Source organism: Engraulis encrasicolus, chromosome 13 (genome assembly GCF_034702125.1).
Source record: "Engraulis encrasicolus isolate BLACKSEA-1 chromosome 13, IST_EnEncr_1.0, whole genome shotgun sequence".
Lineage (NCBI taxonomy): Eukaryota > Metazoa > Chordata > Actinopteri > Clupeiformes > Engraulidae > Engraulis > Engraulis encrasicolus.
Genome location: NC_085869.1, coordinates 12,582,984 through 12,604,704, shown reverse-complemented (window position 1 = coordinate 12,604,704; position 21,721 = coordinate 12,582,984). Strand labels below are relative to the sequence as shown.

The following is a 21,721-nucleotide window of genomic DNA, read 5'->3' as shown; positions in this document are numbered from 1 at the left end:
TGTCAAAAGTTGCATTTGGGGTTTTCTGACAGCGAACCGTGGAAGTGGTCACTAGAGTCATGGTTCACCTACTAATGACTCAAACAAGTAGCGGCTGACTTGGGACAGTGATTAATTAGACTTTTAATCCTACCTAGAGCCCCTTTAACCATTAGACCGTGACCCCATGTCCAGGTGAGATTTGAGATGTTTTTAGAAGGAAACCAGCGAGGGGTCTTGACGCATCCTGGATTCTATCTGTGTTTTCATCTCCAAACAATCCAAATGACCCACACGTGGTTACATGTGTTTATTGTCCTTTAGATTACTGTTCAGAGGGACAGTGGCCTGGATGTGAACGCTCCCAAACATGGCAAGATTGACCCCAAGAACGCACCGCATGTCGGAGGAAACCAGTGGGCAGGAGGCACAGGTGGGTTGCTTTGTGGCCAGATTTCATTATTGTTATTATTATTATTTATAATGAGCACAATATTTTTTTTTCCCCCTGAGACTTTTTGTATGAAATCTTGTTACTTTTCACATGATGTCTATTGTCTATTGTTTGATTTAGAGAATGAGTGAAGAAGTTTTTCATATGCAGTATAACATTATACACTATACACTAATCTGGGAAGGACACCTTAAATATGCTACATGTATATTCATTTTGCTGAGGGAAGCCAAACAGGAGGCACAAAGGGGTCAGTTGTCCCGCACCGATGGATAAAGAGGGCTCAGCATTGGGTCCCTATTACATTGTATGTATTGGGTGGGGGGCCCTTTCATACAGTATGACTTTGTCCCGAGCCTGGCCAAAGCTGTCAGCGGCCCTGATTATGCCAATTGTAATTTTCTTAATTCGTCTCGGCAGTCATGGGTAAGCGGTTAGGGCGTCAGACTTGTAGCCCAAAGGTTGCCGGTTCGACTCCCAACCCACCAGGTTGGTGGGGGGAGTAATTAACCAGTGCTCTCCCCCATCCTCCTCCATGACTGAGGTACCCTGAGCATGGTACTGCTCCCTAGGGGCACAATTGAGGGCTGCCCCCTTGCACGGGTGAGGCATAAATGCAATTTCGGTGTGTGCAGTGTTCACTTGTGTGCTGTGGAGTGCTGTGTCACTATGACAATGGGAGTTGAAGTTTCCCAATGGGCTTTCACTTTCACTTTAAAAAGTGTTACCTTTTAGCTCAAAGTGCTTTTGATGTGGCCCCCTAGGAGGCAGAGACACAGCAGGCCTGGGGGGTAAAGGGGGCCCCTACCGTTTAGACGCAGGACACAAAGTCTACCAGATCTCTGAGGCGGAGAAGGATGCTGTTCCTGATGACGTCAAGAAGGCGGCACGTGAGATGGGCGAGAAGGCTTTTAAAGAGAGGTACTAGTAATGTCATTTCTTATTCCACATATACATCATATATACAGTACGTACTGGTATATGTTTAAGTTGTAATATGTGTGGTTTGTATGGCTATTCTAGTCCTAGCCTAATTGTTTTTCATTATTATTTAGCTAAATAAGACTTGGAGGAATGACGCTTTGAATCACATTTAGGGATCTCCAAATGTACATTACTTTTCAAATTTGCATTAAATGGATGTAAAAAAAACCCCTGGTGCTCATGAAATACAGCAATTTGTATCACATTTACAAGATTCATATCTCAACTCAGAAATGAAATTAGATGCTTGGTGACACTTAAATTGATGCCAGTGTCACAGGCATGGATGTCATAAACATTATGTGAATGTCATAAATGACATAAATGATTCAGTTATGGTCATGACACTGAATGTCAACTGTCTGTGATTTTGTTTTTATTTTTGTCAGACTTAAGGAGATTGAGATGAGCGAGTATGATGCTGCCACTTACAAGCGCTTTGCTGGAGGAGTACAGCGGCAAGTTCAGTCTCTACGAATCATTCTGGACAGCCTTCAGGTAATCCATTTATTAGCACTATTGCATTGGCATTCAGGTGTGCAAGTTCCCCTTGCTTGCTCTTATAATGCATTTATTGGGGAAATGTGGAAATGTGGGGATATATCACATACCGTTTTGGAAAAAGATTACATTGGTTTATCTTTTGTAGAGTTTTTGACGCAGCAACTTCATTTCAACATACAATATGTTAAACCGCAGGAAAGAGAAACATTTCAGTTGTGAAATAATTTTAATAGGTGTAACAGAAACAATTGTGTGTGGATTAAAACAATAATAGGCATGTGCATAAATGTTGGCACCCCAAATAAGGTATACCATTAATATGAGGTAAAGCTCACCTTTGCAGCACAAATCATTTTGATCAGCATTCAGGTAATGTATTGAGACATGTTGATATTGGGCATATGTATATCACATGCTACGTACATGGAGGAGACAAACTATGAGGTTGTGGATAAAACTATGGAACTGTGCAAGCAAGATCAAAGTAAGATGTGTCATGACATTTGGGTTTCAGGCGAAAGGAAAGGAGCGGCAGTGGCTGAAGAATCAGGTGTTGGGCGAGCTTGATGACTCAAAGATCATCGATGGCCTAACTGGAGAAAAATCCATTTATAAACGAAGAGGAGAGCTGGAACCGGAGGTGTGTGTGTGTGTGTGTGTGTGTAAAAGACACATTATTACTTCTTTAACATTGTTTGGGGCGCTGTATTGTTTTCTCAATAATTATTGGTCCTCCCAAATAAACGAATCAAACTCTCTCTCTCTGTGTGTGTGTGTGTGTGTGTGTGTGTGTGTGTGTGTGTGTGTGTGTGTGTGTGTGTGTGTGTGTGTGTGTGTGTGTGTGTGTGTACTTGTGCCTGTACTTGTGTGTTTGTCTGTGTGTGACAATGGCTGCATAGGTGCACTGAAACAGTCATTCCTAAAACACATTTAACTGGTTTAGAAAGACATGAAACTCACCAACTTTATAGTATGAAGTTTAAGTGTTGTGTGCCACTGCACCCTTCCAGTCCTTTTCACTAACATTTGGCACTTTCTTCATCCAACAATGAAACCATACCGCTTCTTTTCTGCTAGGTTACCATACTCTGAATTTCCCTCAGATTAAAGGGACACTGTGTGAGATTTTTTGTTGTTTATTTCCAGAATTCATGCTGCCCATTCACTAATGTTACCTTTTTCATGAATACTTACCACCACCATCAAATTCTAAGTATTCATTATGACTGGAAAAATTGCATTTTTCATACATGAAAAGGGGGATCTTCTCCATGGTCCGCCATTTTGAATTTCCAAAAATAGCCATTTTTAGCTGCAAAAATGACTCTACTTGGACCATACTAGAAAATATGTGTTTATTACTTAGAAAACTTTAATGTAAAGATCAAATTTGGCAATTGGCAGCCCAGTTTCAATGAGCAGCATAGTTGCAGTACCCTTTTTGACCATTTCCTGCACAGTGTCCCTTTAATTAAGTTTCTCTTCTTCTCAACTCTACTCTACTGCCTTCCACTTTACACTTTTATTTTATAAACCTATTGTGATATCTGATCATGGGCCTATCATTGGCCTGATCATAATCACTATTGGTGATAACAGAACTCAAGGAAAATAAAATGTCAAAAGATAATGTGGTGCTTTGTTTTGGGTGGTATGTTAGTGCGGTGCTATCAGCATTGATGTCGACTTGTTTTCATGCTACAGCTTGGGACCCCACAGCAGAAACCCAAAAGGTTGCGCCTCTTGGTGGATGTTTCGGGGAGCATGTACCGTTTCAACGGAGTCGACGGACGACTTGAGCGCTCAATGGAGGCTGTTTGCATGATGATGGAGGCATTGGAAGATTATGAACATAAGTTTAAAGTAAGGACAACTCACTTTATAATACAGTTATACATTCTACAGAAAATCTGCTTTCTGCATTCAGTTATTAATATGCTGCATGCTGTATGTATTTCTAGATGCGTCCTAGCTTCTCTATAAGAGGGTATGCCCTCCATCCGTCGGTATGAAACGCGTTCTCTAATTGTAATTCCCTCCTGTGTCCACAGGGCGGCAGAGTGCATAGACGAAAGCATCTTTGTCTGCCTGTCGGACTTGTTTGATGTTTTGTTCAATGGAGAAAAAAAGCAGATCGGGAGTCTGACTCAGTCATTCAATGTATTCTTCTCCTACTGTAAGAACTTATCATCTGTTTGTTCCAGTATGACATTCTAGGCCATTCTGGAGACGGATTTGACATTGAATTGGTCCGAAGTGACAAGATTCCAAAAAACAACAAAGAGAGGCTGAAGGTTTTGAAGGTACGTAATCTACTGTTTAGTTGAACCTCTATTTTGTAGCCTACTGTTTACCATCTACAGCTCTAGAAATAAATAAGAGACCACTTCAAAAAATATCAGTTTCTCTGATTTTACTACTTTAAGGTACAATATTGATCAAATGTTTGGGGTCACCCTCATCTTTTCACTTTTTTTTCAGTTGAAGTTGTAGACATCTATTGAATAGCTTGAAATGGTATCTAGATGGGACCTTCTACATAGCTTCACCTTAATTGCTGGTCTTTGTATGTCATACCATTGCGTTAAACCACAATTCATTTTTTTAGATGCGTCCAGCATCTCTATAAGAGGGTCTGTCTGTCCGTCCGTCCGTCCGTCTGAAACGCTTTCATTACATTTCCGTCCGTCTGAAACGCTTTCATTCAATTGTTGTCCGTCTGAAACGCTTTCTTTAAATTGTTCCTTCCTGTGGCCACAAGGCGGCAGACTACGGAGCGAATGCGTGCAAGCAAAGAAAATGGAATCTTGTACAAGAACGACAACTAGCTGGTGTGGCCAGGAGTGGCACTGCAGCTATGTTATCGCAGCCAAGTAAATAATGAATGGGTGCCAATGGGGCTGTACGCTTCTCTTAGAACTATCTGCCCGTGTGATTTTTCCCCTGGAAACAATGAAGTCGCGTTCGATAGATATGAGTAAGTGAAAGCATTTGCCGACACGTTTGCATCTTGTCAAGTGTTAGATTCGTGAAAATGACCCTTATTTCAACTATAGCAATGACATAGCACGTGACAATCGACTTTACGGCATACGCCATTTGTTTTGTAGTTTTAAGTCTGACTTCAGATGTCGATGTGTTTAAAGTTATGTTAGGATTGTTGCGGACACCTGTTATTTATTGCATTTAAGGTGGTGGAAAAGCGGCATGTGTACATGGGGTAAAGGAAATGACTGCGCTCATCCTTAAGAATTTGGGCACCTTCAATTAACATGTTGGACGGTGGTGGGGGTTGAGGTGTGTGACCGTAGATGTCTCTGCTAGGAGGATCAGTCAGAGTACGTCACTCGTCAGCTCTGGTCGTGAATAGTCACAGAGATTCCTCAGCCAGCAGGTATTAGCCGAATGCTAGCGTGTTGTAGGACAAAACTAACACGTCTTTGGGAGAACAAAGCCATGTCAGGAACCTTTAACTTCACTTCTAATACAACTTCCATGATAAGGTACAGAATGTGCACACATCTTTACAAACCAGAGAACAGAATCGTCACAAATCCCTGCTGAGCCATTTAGCCCAATAGGCTCCCATTCATCTTTTACTTGGCTGCGTGCGCCAACGGGGCTATAATGGGAGCCAATGAGAGACGGCTATCTCATAGCTTAGAACATTTCTGGTGCAAGCATAGCCTTTCTATACTAAACCGGATGCTAACGTTGGCGAAAAGTAGCCTAGCCACAGGCTAACTGACAAACGTGAGGCCAACAACTCAGCCGATCGTGATGTACGCCACAAATAGACCAATCGACCTCATATTTAGACACTACAATGTTGATTTCTGCCTTCGATTTTCATCAGTTAAGAAATCTAGCGTCGGATTAACACATTATTAAGGTAGTAAATATTTCTGGTAAAGCGAGTTGCCGCCATGTTTGTTTTGCAGAATCGGTAGAGAGCTCACGTGCAGCATTCTGGGTAATTGAGTTTCACGTTATTAATGCACAAAATGCGTGTTTTTAAAAATAATGCTGCAGTGAGTTTAAAAAATCAAACCAACTGCCATTTGGAAGGGCAATGGTGCTTTTCGTTGCGCTCAGAGAGAGTACAGGAGAGAACGCGTCTTTCGTAATTGCTTTGCAGTCGTGTGCATTTGATAAACTCTGGCACGGAAGTTCACTGCTTTGTGCCTTGACGGTGAAGCTGGTATTGAAAAAAAGTCCATAATTCACCTAAAGGGTCAACCCATAAGCGCATGATTCACCCAAACGGTTTTATTTATTTATTATTTGTCGATGTTTAGATTCTTTCCCACATGCACATAATGCTGAAATGGCGTGATACTAAAGGTTGTTAGGCCTAATAAATGTCTGGTAATTTGTAATGTAGCCTACTTCATCTAGGCTATGTGAAATTTCAAATCATAGCCTATGGTTCTTTTCCAAATCCAAGAATGATGATAAGCTTATTATACCCTAAACAGCAAAAAAATAAAGCCAAGACTCGCCATTTTGCTGCCTTGCTGCCTGCCACATTATTTGGAGTGTCCATGATGACCAATAAACAAAAAGTACATCCTCGGGGGGCGTTGACAGGCTAGGAGGAGGCCAGGGGGGCGTTATGGGGGAAAAATGGCATAGTTGGAACTGGCATAGAGGGACGCATCTGTTGTCCGCCTGTCGGCCTTGTTAAAAGGTGTGTGGCAAATAATATGATGGGCTTTAACGTTTTTTTCATAACTGTTGCCAACATGCTGTGGCTGAACATTTCCAGCTATCCAGCCTCAGCATATATACTGTATTGTCTTGCCTTGTTATGTCCCATTGTGTCATGTCTTGTTTAATGTCTATGAGAATGACTGGTGCCACGCCTAAAGACAACTTTCAGTTTAATGTGTGACAAATAATAAACTTTTATCTCCTCTTATCTTATGTTGACATCTGTGATTTGTCAATTTTCCAGATGATGCATGCTCATGCACAGTTTTGTATGAGCGGAGACTACACTCTGGAGGGTACAGAGTATTCGATTAACGAGCTGGCGAGGGAGGAGGCCGATGAGCATTTCCTGGTGGTCCTCAGTGATGCCAACCTGGAGCGCTACGGTATCAGGCCAGCACGCTTCGCCAGCGTACTCACAAGTAACCCGCAGATCAACACCTTTGCCATCTTCATCGGCTCCCTTGGAGACCAGGCTGAAAGGTGAGTCTAGCAGCTTTTAATCGTACAACCTCAATCAGGGGAAAAAAACCTGCTATAAGAAATGCTACACAGAGTGTGGAAAATAAATCAACTTGCCATTTTCCGCCACTTACTGTAGATATTAGAGGGTGCTAAAACGTTCAGTGTAGGTACACTTAAAGGTGCACTGTGTTGGATGGTGGCCAGAGTAGGTATTGCAACTATGCTCATTGAAACTGTGCTGCCTATTGCCAAATGTGATCTTTTGATGAATATTTACTAAGAAATAAACTCATATTTACTAGTATGACCAAAGTACAGTACATTTTCTGCTAGAAATGTCTATTTCTGGACATTCAAAATGGCGGACAAGAACCCCATTTTCATGCATGAAAAGTGTAATTTCCCCAGTCATAATGAATACTTAGAATTTGATGGTGATGTATAAGTATTCGTTTAAAAGGCAACATTTTGAATGGGCAGCATGCATTCTAGAAATTAACTACAAAGAATACTACACAGTGCACATTTGAAGCACACACACACACAATAAGTGCCCCTATGTCAACCTTCTGAGTTTTTAGGAACATTATGGCCATGCAACATATGAAGAGAAACGCAATTCATTCTGGCACCGGATAGTCTTCAAATCACAATCCAATCCACCTTCATATTCAGCAATAAGGACCACTGCCACTGATTCTGGTTTTGATACGGGTATGAACCTGGGTCTCCATGAGCATATAGCCCATTGTTGTTATGGCATGTCAATAAAATGTCACATTGTTCACTTGGTTTCTTTCTGACAATAATAGTACACCTTCCATAACAGCTGAAAACAGCTAAACCTCCTCTTTCAACCCCCCCCAGGCTTCAAAAACAACTTCCATCAGGACGATCTTTTATTGCCATGGACACTAAAGAGATTCCTCAAATCTTGCAGCAGATCTTCACGTCTACAATATTGTCCAATGCCTGAGGTGGGTTGCTGAACTTGTCTTCAGCCCACTCCTTGGCCATTTTACCAGTTATGCCTCTTTTCCACTGACGGTTTTCTGGTAGGCCTACAGCTTGACACAGCACGACTCGGCCGCCACTTCTTGCTTTACGATTGAGCTGTGTCGTGCCTATTCGAAAAGCAAAAAGTGGCATCCGAGTCGCGTTGTGTTGAGCTGTAGGCCTACCAGAAAACCGCCAGTGGAAAAGGGCATTCGCTGTTTTAATCTTTATCTCCATCCATTCTAATGTTTGATTTCTGTAAATGGCATTCATCATATACGGAAGTGTATATTAGTACCTAATGTGTAACATAGTTGAATAAAATGTATTATATAAACTGCAAACTATAGTAATGTTTATTGACTTAACTTATAGGTGAAGATATGAATCAAACTAAATTATGAAAACATACATGTACATTTACAGGACAACTTGTGTTCAAAATTAGCAGAAGAGAATGTGGCTTGGTTAATACGAAGTTTTCGGTGTGTGTGTGTACTACTGTATGTGTGTTGGTGGCCTCCATCAGTACATTAAATATGGATGCAGCTTTCAGAGCCCCAGTTTCATACCTCAGAGGCCTGGACTCAAAGACGCACATGTCCATTTAGGCAATGTAACAAAACGGCAAATTGCACGAATGTTAGAGTAGCAAATGCGGGGTTTGTATGGGTGTGTGAAATCTTAGATTAAGGTTGGATTTTTGTGTGTTATCTTTTTTTTTATATACAATGCTTTTAAATAGTGAAAGTGAAAGCCCATTGGGAAACTCCAACTCCCATTGTCATTGTGACACAGCACTCCACAGCACACAAGTGAACACTGCACACTGCACACAACGAAATTGAATTTATGCCTCACCCGTGCAAGGGGGCAGCCCTCAGTGGCGCCCCATGGGGAGCAGTGCGGTGGGACGGTACCATGCTCAGGGTACCTCAGTCATGGAGGAGGATGGGAGAGAGCACTGGTTGATTACTCCCCCCACCAACCTGGCGGGTCGGGAGTCGAACCGGCAACCTCTGGGATGCAAGTCTGACGCCCTAACCGCTCACCCATGACTGCCCGACTGCCCTGCTAGTGTTAGGCCAAACATATACTGTTTGTCTGATTCAAATGATGGACCTATTAAGGGAAAAATAATAAATTAGCTTCATCACAGCTTCATGCATGCCGTGATTACTTTGCAATCCAAATTGGTAGTTATTGTGAGTTGCACTGCTGCCCCCTAGAGGAGAGCAATGGATCTACAGTAGCGCACTGCAGGACTACCCGGGCGCCGCCCTAGCGGTGAAGCAGCGCATTCGGTGAGGTCTATGGCAATCAGGCAACTGCAGGACAGGAGGTTTCCATTTTACCATAAACTTTGCAGCGTGGTAAACGTGGTCCACATTTTATTCACCGTTTGTACTTCTTATCCTACTGAACTGTGCAGAACAGAAATTAAGGTTTTAAGTTCAATGGGAAAGTCAACCTTTGCGTCATGAAAGGCATTTTAATGGTCCAGTGTGTAAAATGTATATAATGATGAAAATGTTAAGAAAATGTCCTGCATGCAAATTGTTCATTGATCATTAACAATCCAATCTTACTTCATGAACAATAATCACACTTGTTAATCTTAAATGTAAATTGTACATTTAAATGTAAAGGTTCATCATCCATATCCATCAGTTACCTTTATTTACTCTGCCTAATCTGGGACATAACACTAGGGCTGCAATGTTAAGTCGACAACGTTGACTATATATTTTGTTGACAAGCATTTTCATTGCCAATACTAGTTTCATATTATTTCCTGCATGTCTCACTAATTTTTTGTAACCTAAAATTGCCCAGGATATATGAATTGGTGGTTCTATCTTTGAGTAAATAACCTATATCAACTAAACTAATAGTGAGCTGTAATTTTTTGATTTCCCTGCACACTGTTACCAGAGCACTAAAAAAAATCCCACAGCAACGTTTGTTTACATTGTCACACTGACAGGTAGATGGCAAGCAAATGCACCAGATGATCGCACTGTATTTTACCAATATATCATTCATGGTGGAATTATGGAATGGTTTATGATAGGATGTATAACCACACTGTTCCAAAGTCCTCATTTTCCATAATGCCCAACAGTTACATATTACATAACACTTAGCCGACGCTTTTATCCAGAGCGACTTAGTTATTTACAGGGTATTGGTTGCGGTCTCTGGAGCAATGTGGGGTAAGGTGCCTTGTTCAAGGGCACTTCAGACATGGATGGCGGCGTAGGGAGAGGTATAGGTGGGATTCGAACATGCAGCCCTTAAAGTGATACCGTCCCATTTTTGGAAATAAGCTTATTTTACATCTTCCCTTCAGTTAAATAATAGGGTTTTACCTTTCTCCTGTACTTTCAACAGTTTTCTAGTTATGACAGTGCAAATTTTACCTCCAAGCTAACAGTTAACATTGAGTCCTATGAGACCAGTTAGCCGCGAGCTGGTCTCATAGGACTCAATGTTAACTGCTAGCATGGAGGTAAAATTTGCACTGCCATACCCCGAGAATGGTTGAAAGTACAGGAGGACGGTAAAACCCTATTATTTAACTCAAGGGGAGGTGTAAAATAAGCTTATTTCCAAAAATGGGACAGTATCACTTTAAGACCACCTCCCTCACCATTGCTGCCTCCATAACATATTGTTACTACTCTGCTATGCCAAGTATGGAGAAAGGAAAGGAAATGTTACGAAGTGCATTATGAAAGTTATTCCAATAAAGTTTTGAGCTACGGCATTATTTGTGACATAGCATTAACCTCAAGCGTGAAATGAGTGACACACCATGGCTTTTTGTTCTGAACTGTTTATTTCTGTTGAGAGGCAGTACTTAATCACTGTGTGCCATTACAAAGTTGCGCAAATGGGAAGAGAGTGGTAATAAAGATGACAATTTTGTATCATACAGTTGTTTCATTCCTAAAGCATTAATGTCATGCTAAGTAAAAAAAAAAAAGATTAGTTCAGTCACGGTTACATGTTCAGAAAAAAGTACGATTTTATGATCTTGCACCATAACCGAGTGCTAACTGGAGAGGAACAGGTTTCAGAACACAGCAGTTCACCATCAAATGACATTCACATTACCCGAACAAGTAATGAAAACGTAGGCAGATCCACTTCTCAAGTGTCAAGACTGCCATTAGCCACAGTAGCAATACGTCTGTCTGTCCCACAGCATCTTTTTATGATTGATTTATCATTAACAAACTCATTCATGTGATTATTATTCACACAGTTACATCTCTTTTCAGAATGCACACATTGGAATGAAAGGCAGCCTTGTTATGCCTTCTCTCCTGAGTTTTAGACATTCAGCTGTACAGCTTATGCTTTGGAGAGAGCCACAACTGTGAAACGAAGCTCCTGGGGATCCCGGGCCATGAACTGTTTACAGACTTCTGTGGCATCCTAGTAAACAAAGCAGAAAACATATAAAAAACAACCAGTAAACAACGCACAAAACAAAAACAGTTTACCATTCACTTGTTGGACTTTTGGCTCTTTTATTCAGAGCGAACTTGTTCCTGTGTTCCTTTTTAAGTATTGAATACTCTGTTTACCAGCTCCGTTAATACTACGTTTACCAGCACCTAGAAGCTGTGCAGGGATCTTAGAACTTTCGCATATAAAAAAATGAACTTCCCAGTCCTTTTAACTTGCCACAAAATCACACCACTGTAAATAATACATTCAATCTTGTTTAAATGAAGTGTCCTTACCTCCAGAAAGCTGTCTTCTGTGGTTTTACCATGGACTATTGGGAAAGGCTTACGTCCATCTACCAAAAAAAGATGCAAAATAATGTTTTCACATGATTAATACAACTATGATGTAATTTACTATATTTTCACATTTGAATATGGATGTGTACATACACACACACTCACCCAGTTCATATAGATGTCCTCCAACATTTACGAAGGCTATAAAATGTAAGTCCACTTTCTCATCTGCACTTGGAGCCTGAAAAATATCACAGATCAAACAAGAAAAAGGCAAAAAATGCAAAAAGAACTGCTCTAGTTATTGATCATGATCATCATATATAAAGTGTATTTGATAACAAAACTAGAATGCACTCAGAGTGCAGACCTCCACCAAGGAAGCTGTTTGATAGTCAAATGCACAATGTTACATCCTATTTTTTTTATTATTACTATAAGTCTTTCTGCCTTCTTTTTGTGGAGTTAGAAAATGGAATATCAAGAACATTTGCCCTGCCCGCAATTCAATTTGCGGTCACTAGGGGTGCCTATATTTAAAGGCCAGCAATAGTGAATAATCTTTTCAAATGTCCTGGTTCCGGTTTGTGATCCGGATCACCAACAGAATTTAATCACTTGTTCCTTCAGTACCAACAACTCCACAAAGTTTCGTCCAAATCCGTTGATTAGTTTTTGAGTTATCCTACTGACAGACAGACAGACAGACAGACAAACAAACAGACAAACCAACTCGACCGAAAACATAACCTGCTTGGCGGAGGTAATAATTAAAAGGTAGCGCATGTAAAATTGTGGCCAGAGCAGGCATTGCAACTATGCTGCCCGTTCCCTATTTGATCTTCATAAATATTAACTAAGTAATAAACTAATATTTACTGGGTTGACTAAAGTACAGTATGTCTATTACTGGAAATACACACAGAGAAGATCCACGTTTGTATGTATGAAAAGTGAAAGTCATTATGAATACTGGTACTTGGAAATTGATGGTGGTGGAACATCCTCAGGGAGAAGATCACATATATGAATGGGCAGCATAACTCTGGCAGTGAGCTAATAGAAAATACATAACCTACTCTTCTTTTAAGATTGAGTTTTATTGTGTTGACTCACTCGGCTGACAGACTAGTTAATGAGGGATTCTGGTTAATTCTTCCACTGCAATTCTTTCTGTGGGTCCAAATCACATGGTTTCACTTTCAGTGCGGACATTCACTTTGGACGCCCATCAGATGGTCAAGTCTGAGCTGTGTGTGGGCGTCACTACAGGACCATGGCTTTTATTTAGCATGATAGAGAAATGTTGCACCAACTTTGATCGATTTTGAGTCATTGTGTTTCTGCTTGTTTATTTCATCTGTTTTTAGATTAAGATGGATTAACCTAATAAATGGCTTGTTGACAACACATTGCATTTCTCTCTGCGTGTGTGTGTGTGTGTGTGTGTGTGTGTGTGTGTGTGTGTGTGTGTGTGTGTGTGTGTGTGTGTGTGTGTGTGTGTAGGGAATTTGTTTCACACATTCCTATATTCATTTGAACCCTATCCATATAGGGAGGTTGAAGAATCACTTGAATGTGTAAGAGTTGCATTCAGGTACATGCTGATCTTACCTCTGTCTGTCCTTCCTGGGCACTTGACTCGTGAGTTACACGAATGCTCTGTAAATACAAAAAGGACACAAAAAATGTTACTGCTTGAATTTTAAATAAATAAATGTGGTATTAATAAATATGAGGTTTTAATAAACATGTGGTATTAAGCATTTTGAATCACCAATACCTCATCTTTCTCCAAGAAAACTGCTTTTTCATTTGGGTTCAACTTGGATGACTGAAGTAAGAATTTCTTCAGAGGTGAGTCTGATTCTAGGGAAAACATGTCACACACAGACAATTTGTGAATAAACTATGTAGGCTGTACAGACATTTCAAATCAAACATTTTTGTCAGGCATTTGTCGCCTTTAATAGCATCAATTTCGCCTGCAAGACTGTTTACAGCAATAGCGTTCCCTTTTCATGGAGCCCTGCAATATACAAAAGCATTGAAACTATGTTAACAGTGCTAGTACTAGTAGTTGAAAGTTGTAGGACTGTTAACTATGCAATCAATGCTATGAAGGTCAAATCAAATGTTAGGAGGCTCATCTTAAGCTGTAGAATTTTACGCACAATTTTTCACAACTGTTCAGCATAACTGTACTTGTACAAGCCTGCTTGTATTTCACCAACATGGCCATAAATCATCATGCAGTGAGCAAGTACAGTGTTGATAATAAGTATTTCATCCCTTGCTGATTTTGGAGGTTTGACCATTAACAATACATGTATTACTGATTCTTGAGACTGTGGCGAAAACACATCCCACTCATAAAAGTTGAAAATGAGTTACATTTGCAATAAAACTTTAGAGCAGCGTTTCTCAACCTTTTTTTAGGCGAGGCACCCTTTCAATTCATACAAAATCTCAAGGCACCCCAAATAAAACCAACAAGCACTAACATGGCATTACATGCGATACCATGTGCTTAGAAAACTAACACATTTGGAGACGTTCAAAGTTGCAGCTTTATCTCAGACAGGCTATGTGAAATCCATACTGGGGTGACCTAAATTTACTTTATTGTGCAGAAATGGTAGGGCCTAGATGAATGATTCCACTGACTAAGCATTACATTATTAATTTTGAGAAATATGTATTATATTACATTATTTATTTATTTATTTAGGTCAATTTCATATACCATCAGTCACGTTGCCACGGCACCCTGGTTGAGAAACACTGCTTTAGAGTACCCAACATCTCTGGGTTCATGACTAGACTATAGTTCCTCCCACATGTTTTTTTTGATGTTGATTGTGTTCCCTGTTGTTAGTCACTTGTAAGCTTCTCATTTGAGGAACTTATTTCAACCTTCAAGAAGACTGATTGCTAACAACTAAATTCTATGAGGAAAGAAAAAGAAATCATTCGATAGGGGTATAAAAATTATAACATGTTTGCCATAATGGCCATCCCAGCCGTACCCACACACCCACAGGGCAGTCATGGGTAAGCGGTTAGAGCGTCAGACTTGTATCCCAAAGGTTGCCGGTTCGACTACCGACCCGCCAGGTTCGTGGGGGGTAGTAATTTACCAGTGCTATCCCCCATCCTGCTCCATGACTGAGGTACCCTGAGCATGGTACCTTCCTGCCGCACTGCTCCCTTGGTGCGCCATTGGGGGCTGCCCCCTTGCACGGGTGAGGCATAAACACAATAAAGTAGTGTGCAGTGTTCACTTGTGTGCTGTGGAGTGCTGTGTCACAATGACAATGGGAGTTGGAGTTTCCCAGTTGGGCTTTCACTTTTTTTCACACTTACCAAATTCTAGACGTTCCTGGTTGTTTGCCACAGCATGGATCAATCCAATTGTCCCACAAGCATTACCAATAGTCTGTCGCATGAAGTAAACATCTGGGGAGACTTGCTGGCCCTCAGATAGAATTTTCTTCTCCTCGTCCAGTCTGAAAGACTCGTACTGTACAGACAAAAATAAAAGGCATACATGTGTGTTGATCTCAGGACTTCATAACACAAGACTGAATACTTTTTTGTAAAAAAAAGAAGGTAAAAAACATGAAAATAACAAAACAAAAGGTTGATCATTTTTGTTAACAAAACAAAAAAATCACTATCACTGCTCTGTATACAATCCACCTAGTCAATCTCTCCACACAGGAAACCACCTGCAGTCTTATATAGTTTAGATGAACCTCAAGATTAGAGTACAAAGTGGGGTATGGATGCACTTTTTTTGCATAATAGTCTTGTGGCTGCAGATACAGAATCTGACGCTGGAGGCTGAGGGCATTGAAATGCAGAACTGACGGATGGTAAAATAATTTGTCCCAAAGACATTGGACTTCTCTGTGTAGTGTGAATTAATTATAATTTGATCTAGGTCTAATAGGCCTACAGAGCAACCTGGAACATACATTTCCCCTAGGAGATAAATAAAGTTTATATCTACCCATATCAATTTAATAGTGCCTTCATAGTGATTTATTGCCTTCATAGTGATTGCTTTCATAGTGTATTTTCCAGAGTAACAAAAACGTGTTGTTCATAGACATTTAGCTTAGTTGTTAAATGGAGAAAACAAGAGTTGTGTAATTTTCTAAAGGGGGGGGGGGGGTAATCATTTTGTCCTCAATTGAAGCTAGGTCAGTGATATGTCTGCATAACATTAAACAGTACCGTTTTCTTGAAAAGGCAGGTGTAGGCTACAGTTTGTATGCCATATTTTTTCCACGGCCATCAGTAGGCAACATTACCTTTTCTGTGACAGGAAACAGAAGCAGCACAGCGCAGACTGGTTTCGGGACCATGCAGAGAAGTTCTGGGTCCAACCCATAGACATCCCCAAACTGCCATGTTGGTAGCAAACCCAACTGCCGAAGAAACTTGAAAACGAAGCAAAAAAAATAGTAATTCGGTCCTAGCAGCACTCATCCCATCACCTTAACTCGTAGCTATAACTACATATTAGGTAGAAATCATGTCTGACAGATAGTATTCGTTATACTTCTAATTGGAAACAAAATCACATGGGATGGATGACTGTGCATCAAGGAACCTGACAGCTCCCTGAGGAATCATGTTCCACAGCTAACTAACAGCTATGGCACTATCAATTCCATGACTAAACATTATGGTCCAGCGTAAATTTCTGATGAAATTCATGCCACACTGCCACATAAGTGTGACCAACAAAACAATATGTTAACTTTCGTTACTGGAAGGGGCTAATGGCTGTTAGCAATGATAGCGTGATTTGCATTGTGATGAAGGAGAAAGACCGAGCAATGATATCGAGATAACGTTCAGTAAACCAAAGCATTGCCCATTTGTCAATTCTGTACGTGCGTCTTACCAACACCAGATGGGTTATTTTACCTGGTTCATCACCTGAAAGTGATAAAACAAGCTGATTAGCGTCAATGATCAAACTGAACTGTCACAACGCTGCAGATAGTTACCCATCATATCAAAAATCGAATCAATGTCTAACTACACTTGGGACCACCCTTTACAAGGATGTTTTAGGGCACGAACTCAACTGTGAAAATTAAAATTTGATGAGTAAATAACAAAGAGGTCCCTACATCAGGATTCGCCTCCAGTGGTAACCAACGTTGACCATCCATTTTCATGAAACAAAAATGACTTCACTTTCTCCTGTGCCCATATGTTGCTAGCAGTAGCACGCCGACAGACAGTAACAACAGAAATATAGCGGCGTGAAGCTAGCCAAACTGATGGCAAGTACTTCCGACAACCTAAGGTGCGAAATCTGTCGTCAAAATAAAAGCTGCCACTACTACCGTGTTCTTAGTTTGTCGCAAGAACTCAAACTGGATTGGGACTTAACGCACACAGCGGAATCATACCAGTATTTTAGTTCATGTTTTAGGAAGGTGGATACTAAAATAGACCGTGGATATTCAGTTATCAATACAGATAGGCACCGACCGTTCATCAGGACTGCTCGTTCACATGCTTGTTTACGATTTTCTCGTGACTGCCGTGACGTTCTGGTTTTGGTGGCTCGATAAGGAAGGGTAGAGAACTTGTCTCAGTCAGTCCAAATTCTTATTTGATATGAAACACGCAATAGTTTATTGTTGTATTCTCACTTTTGTGGCATATGTCCAACTGACTGAGTCAAATGGGAAAAGAACATGGCCCGTCCCGTACAGGTAGGGATTTTTTGCGCTTGAACTGACATTCGCTACCAAATAGATAACTTGTGACTAGTTGGCGTGATGGTTGTGTGATGCATAACAAGTCTCTGGTTCCATCAGTGCGCTTTAAAATGTGCTTTTACGTTAGGACGCATTCAGATTGCAGCTCTAGATGCCAAAAGTTTAAATTTTCACCCTAGTAAAACAAGTAAAATAAAACAAGACTAAAAACGGGAAGTGAGTCAACTTCAGCAGCCCATGTTCTTCTACCTACCTTTTGAAGTGTGCACGAATAGAATAAATAATGCAGTGTTCTAAGACTTCCTCAAAAGTCACTTGCAGGTGCAACTAACTAAAAAATGCTACACCTTTTAATTCTAACTAAAACAATTAATTGAAGTACAGAGACTATATCAATCCAGTACGGGTCCTTGCATGGCTTCCAGTGAGTTACAAAATGGTCCTGAACTACAGTGTATGAGTTTGTATCTTTTTACAGGCCAACATCAAAGACATTTGTCTTTGACAATGAAAAGTAGTCAGTGTACATCTTATTTAATCACCTCAATGTATTGCTAACTCAAAATATGTCAAAAGGACCACTAGACCTCACCTTTAAGGGATCATTATCTGCTTCAGAGTATGTTGACATGCATGCTTAGAGTAGAATAACTTTATTGATCCCCAGGGGTGAAATTTTGTGGAATGTCCAATGTTGAACTTCCCAATGTTGTCCATTCATGCCGCCACAAACCCCAGTCCCACTACCATGCTTGATTTTAAGTGGGGGACACTTTTGTTTGTACTCATACCACACATCGGTACCATCTAAAACAAATGTATCTCTATGATTGGACATTTTTTCCCCCTAAGGCGGTTTGATCGGCGTCCAGAAGTGGATCCCTTTTGTGAGGCACTCTATCCCTTTTGCCCCACCGGTGACCGTGATGGGCGGATACCTTACATGAGAGATTCTGATGTCATCTCAGTGTTCCGACTCCAGGCCCCTGTGTGGGAGTTCAAGTATGGCGACCTGTTGGGGAAATTTGTAAGTAATGGTAACACAGGGGTGGGGAACCTATGTCTCTCGAGGGCCGTTTGCGGCCCATGAGGCCGTTTTATCCGGACCCTGATGTAATTTTAATGTTACGCAGCTTCACATGAAGTATGGCATATTTTGTAAAGGAATCTTAGAAAATTTGCAATACAATAAGGTTATATTCAGGGGACCTAGAGAACGTGGGGTCTGTTTTAAAGGTGTCTGCCTTCAATATAGGCCTAAAGTGCAGGTGGAAATCCTGGTTTGTGTTAATAGTACGGCCCTCTTAGGACTTTTATGGCCCTAGGATGAATTTGAAGTGCCCCCCCCCCCGAATGAAGAAGGTTCCCCACCCCTGGACTAACACATAGTCAAGGGAAATTGCCTTTCTTTTATTATCATTTTTGGGCCATTCTATTAAAATGTGCTGTGCACATGATCTGGTGACTGCAGTTAATACATAAACCATTGGTGTGATGAAGTGGTAGGCACACATGGTTGTAAAAGGAGAAGTAGACTTAATTTAAACGCATGTTCCTTTGGCCATGTCCATATTCACATGTAATTGATAAAATGTTGACAAATTATTGGATAAAACGTCATTTTGAGTGGTTTGTTTTCTGAACATATGCTGTCCATTCACAATTGTTATCCTTTCAACCACCGTTACCCGCCAGCACCTCAAGAAAGACTTTATTGGTTTGCGATTTTTTTTTTCTAAAGTTATCCTTTCAACCACCACCATCAATGACTAAGTAGGCCTATTCATTTTGATTAGGAATGTTACACTTTTATACATGAAAAGGTATAAAACTTTCCAGTTATAGACATCTTTGGCTGATAAGCAATTTCATGAAATAAGGTGGACTGTTCTTTTAAACCAGTTTGAATGACAAATATTGTGAGTAGCTGGTTTGCGTTCTTAAAATGAACAATTTTTGCATTGTTGGATAAGGTTGACTGCTTCTTTAAATAAGTTTGAATGACAAATATTGTGAGTAGCTGGTTTGCTTTCTCAAAATTAACAATTTTTGCATTGTTGGATAATCTTAATCCCCGCATTGCTCCACAGCACATCATGCATGATGCAATAGGATTCCAGAGTTTGCAGACTGGCTCCAACTTCACCATGGAGTGGTATGAGCTGTTTCAGCTGGGAAACTGCACTTTCCCCCACCTGAGGCCAGACATGAACGCCCCCTCCTGGTGTAATCAAGGTGCTGCATGCTTCTTTGAAGGCATCGATGACCTCCACTGGAAACAGAACGGAACGTTGGAGAAAGTGGCAGAAATCACAGGTGTGAACATTTTAAAAATGGCATGAATGCATACTGCGTACTAATTAACCATGACCATGAAGACATTTTAAAACATATTTCCGTGTCGTGTAATAATTCGCTGTAATACATGAAATTGGTCGCCTCAGTGTCCTAGAATTATTAAACTATTATTATTATTATTAAATACTATTATTGTGAAACGTTCTGCCAAGGGGGTGTTAGTTAATCCAATTTAATATACATGTAAAAATATACCATAAAAGTGCTAAATTAATGAATGGAACCTGTTTCCAGTAGCCTAGTTCCTAAGTCTTTGGAGCGGGCATTGCACCATTATGACAATGCTGCACTGGCCTATATCGTGCAGTCAAGGAGGTTGAACACCAATTGTTGGTTCCACCCACAAGCTTCAGGTCAAGTCAAGTCGGTTTTATTGTCAATTTCTTTACATGCGCTGGTCATACAAAGAAGAAGGTCTTCAAAGGTCTTCAGTGGCATCGAAGTTTCTATTCTGCTGTCATGTAACACCTTTTTATTTCTTTCATACCATCAGGTGGGCAGTTTAATGACATGGCTCGATGGGTCCAAGAAGACAATGAAACTGGGATTTACTACGAAACCTGGACAGTGCGTTCTGACCCAAGTGCGAATGGGACTGAATGGTTTGAATCCTATGATTGTTCGCAGTTTGTTCATCGCGTATTTAGAAAGCTGTCGGATTTAGGTGCCACATTCAGCAGCAAAAGCCAGACCAACTACACCAAGATATACTTGTATAGTGCAGAGCCTACCTTCTTGGGAGACGACGATACCATCTTTGGTCAAGCCTCAATGAAAGCCCTGGCTTCGGACATCAGGAACTTTTATCGTACGTTTCAGCCTCATCATTCGGTTGTGGATACCATCATGAGCATCATTGAGGCCTATGAGAGATTGATCTTGGAGAAAAGCTTCTATTTGTATTACAATTTTCAGTACTGGCACCTGCCAATGAAGCCGCCGTATGTTGAAATCACCTATGAGGAGATTCCTCTGCCAGGACTGTGAGAGGCTTGGTCATGTGTGAAGAAAAAGAAATCGCACACAGGAGCTTGATGCTGTTCAGTGAAACCGTATTAAAAGCAGAAAATAAAGAGAAGCCAAAACAAAAAGTGGGATGCAACCGTTTCGGGTCTAGCCCATCATCAGTGTTCCCAAACTCAAAATACGGCTTGGTCATGTGTACATATATAATATACGGTATACATATGTAAATTGGGGTGCATCAAACGCCCCAACTTTTGAAAATCCCGCTCTGACCCCTTACTGACTGATCCTTCATCTACAGTCAACTTCAAGGTCACAGGTCGGATGAAGTTTGTGGCGGGTCCTTCTTTTTAGGTGTTTAGTGTTTTCCAGTAACTACACAGTCTATCTATGCCCCAACTTTTGAAAATCACACTCTGCTTTTGCAGTGTTGTTCCTTTGTACTAATATCATGCCTACTTCCTTGTAAAAAGCAAATGTGATCAATGTTAAAAGGTGGTACAATGGGATTTTTTGCAAAGTTTTATTTTTCAAGGGTTTGTATTTGGTTTTATTTTTCAAAGTTTTATTTTTTCATCCACCCTAATGTAAATCATTGATGCACTGTACATGTAACACACTGACATTCCCTAATTTCTAATAAATTGCTAAAATCAACTTGATTTTAAAATGTCTTCTGAAATGGGACCACAGCCGGTCATCTTGTATAAAAAGGCCCATCAACAAGTTGTAGATGTAGCTCTTGGCTAGACAGATAAAGTAACAAAATAAAATATGCAGTTTATGCCTTTTCC

At 40.6% G+C, this 21,721-nt stretch overlaps 3 protein-coding genes across 4 annotated transcripts in view; 2 read left to right on the top strand and 1 right to left on the bottom strand.

Moving 5' to 3' along the window:
• vwa8 (von Willebrand factor A domain containing 8) overlaps positions 1-8,836 on the top strand; it is a 53,195-nt gene extending 44,359 nt beyond the window's left edge. The window contains exons 38-45 of the mRNA XM_063213061.1: positions 304-412; positions 1,198-1,354; positions 1,807-1,915; positions 2,436-2,561; positions 3,626-3,784; positions 4,126-4,224; positions 6,879-7,117; positions 7,967-8,836. Of these exons, the coding sequence (XP_063069131.1) occupies positions 304-412; positions 1,198-1,354; positions 1,807-1,915; positions 2,436-2,561; positions 3,626-3,784; positions 4,126-4,224; positions 6,879-7,117; positions 7,967-8,075 (1,107 nt within the window). The 3' untranslated portion in view covers positions 8,076-8,836. The remainder of the gene's footprint in view (positions 1-303; positions 413-1,197; positions 1,355-1,806; positions 1,916-2,435; positions 2,562-3,625; positions 3,785-4,125; positions 4,225-6,878; positions 7,118-7,966) is intronic.
• Positions 8,837-10,914: 2,078 nt separating this feature from the next.
• On the bottom strand, positions 10,915-17,151 carry uchl3 (ubiquitin carboxyl-terminal esterase L3 (ubiquitin thiolesterase)). 2 transcript variants are annotated; one of them, XM_063213059.1, is made up of 9 exons: positions 17,004-17,151; positions 16,795-16,806; positions 16,173-16,301; positions 15,220-15,376; positions 13,637-13,722; positions 13,468-13,515; positions 12,019-12,094; positions 11,851-11,909; positions 10,915-11,539 (listed from the first exon to the last, which is right to left on the bottom strand). In XM_063213059.1, exons 1-9 carry the CDS (start codon positions 17,049-17,051, stop codon positions 11,456-11,458), a joined length of 699 nt encoding a protein of 232 aa, XP_063069129.1. In that variant the 5' UTR covers positions 17,052-17,151; the 3' UTR covers positions 10,915-11,455. The 2 variants fall into 2 exon arrangements, with proteins under 2 accessions (XP_063069129.1, XP_063069130.1); XM_063213060.1 differs by having other exon boundaries at positions 16,772-16,806; positions 17,004-17,098.
• A 69-nt stretch (positions 17,152-17,220) lies between these two features.
• Positions 17,221-21,584, top strand: cln5 (CLN5 intracellular trafficking protein). The gene is made up of 4 exons (XM_063213058.1): positions 17,221-17,597; positions 18,456-18,630; positions 19,694-19,919; positions 20,455-21,584. The coding sequence occupies exons 1-4, from the start codon at positions 17,500-17,502 to the stop codon at positions 20,946-20,948; spliced, it is 993 nt and encodes a 330-aa protein (XP_063069128.1). The 5' UTR covers positions 17,221-17,499; the 3' UTR covers positions 20,949-21,584.
• Positions 21,585-21,721: the final 137 nt, after the last annotated feature.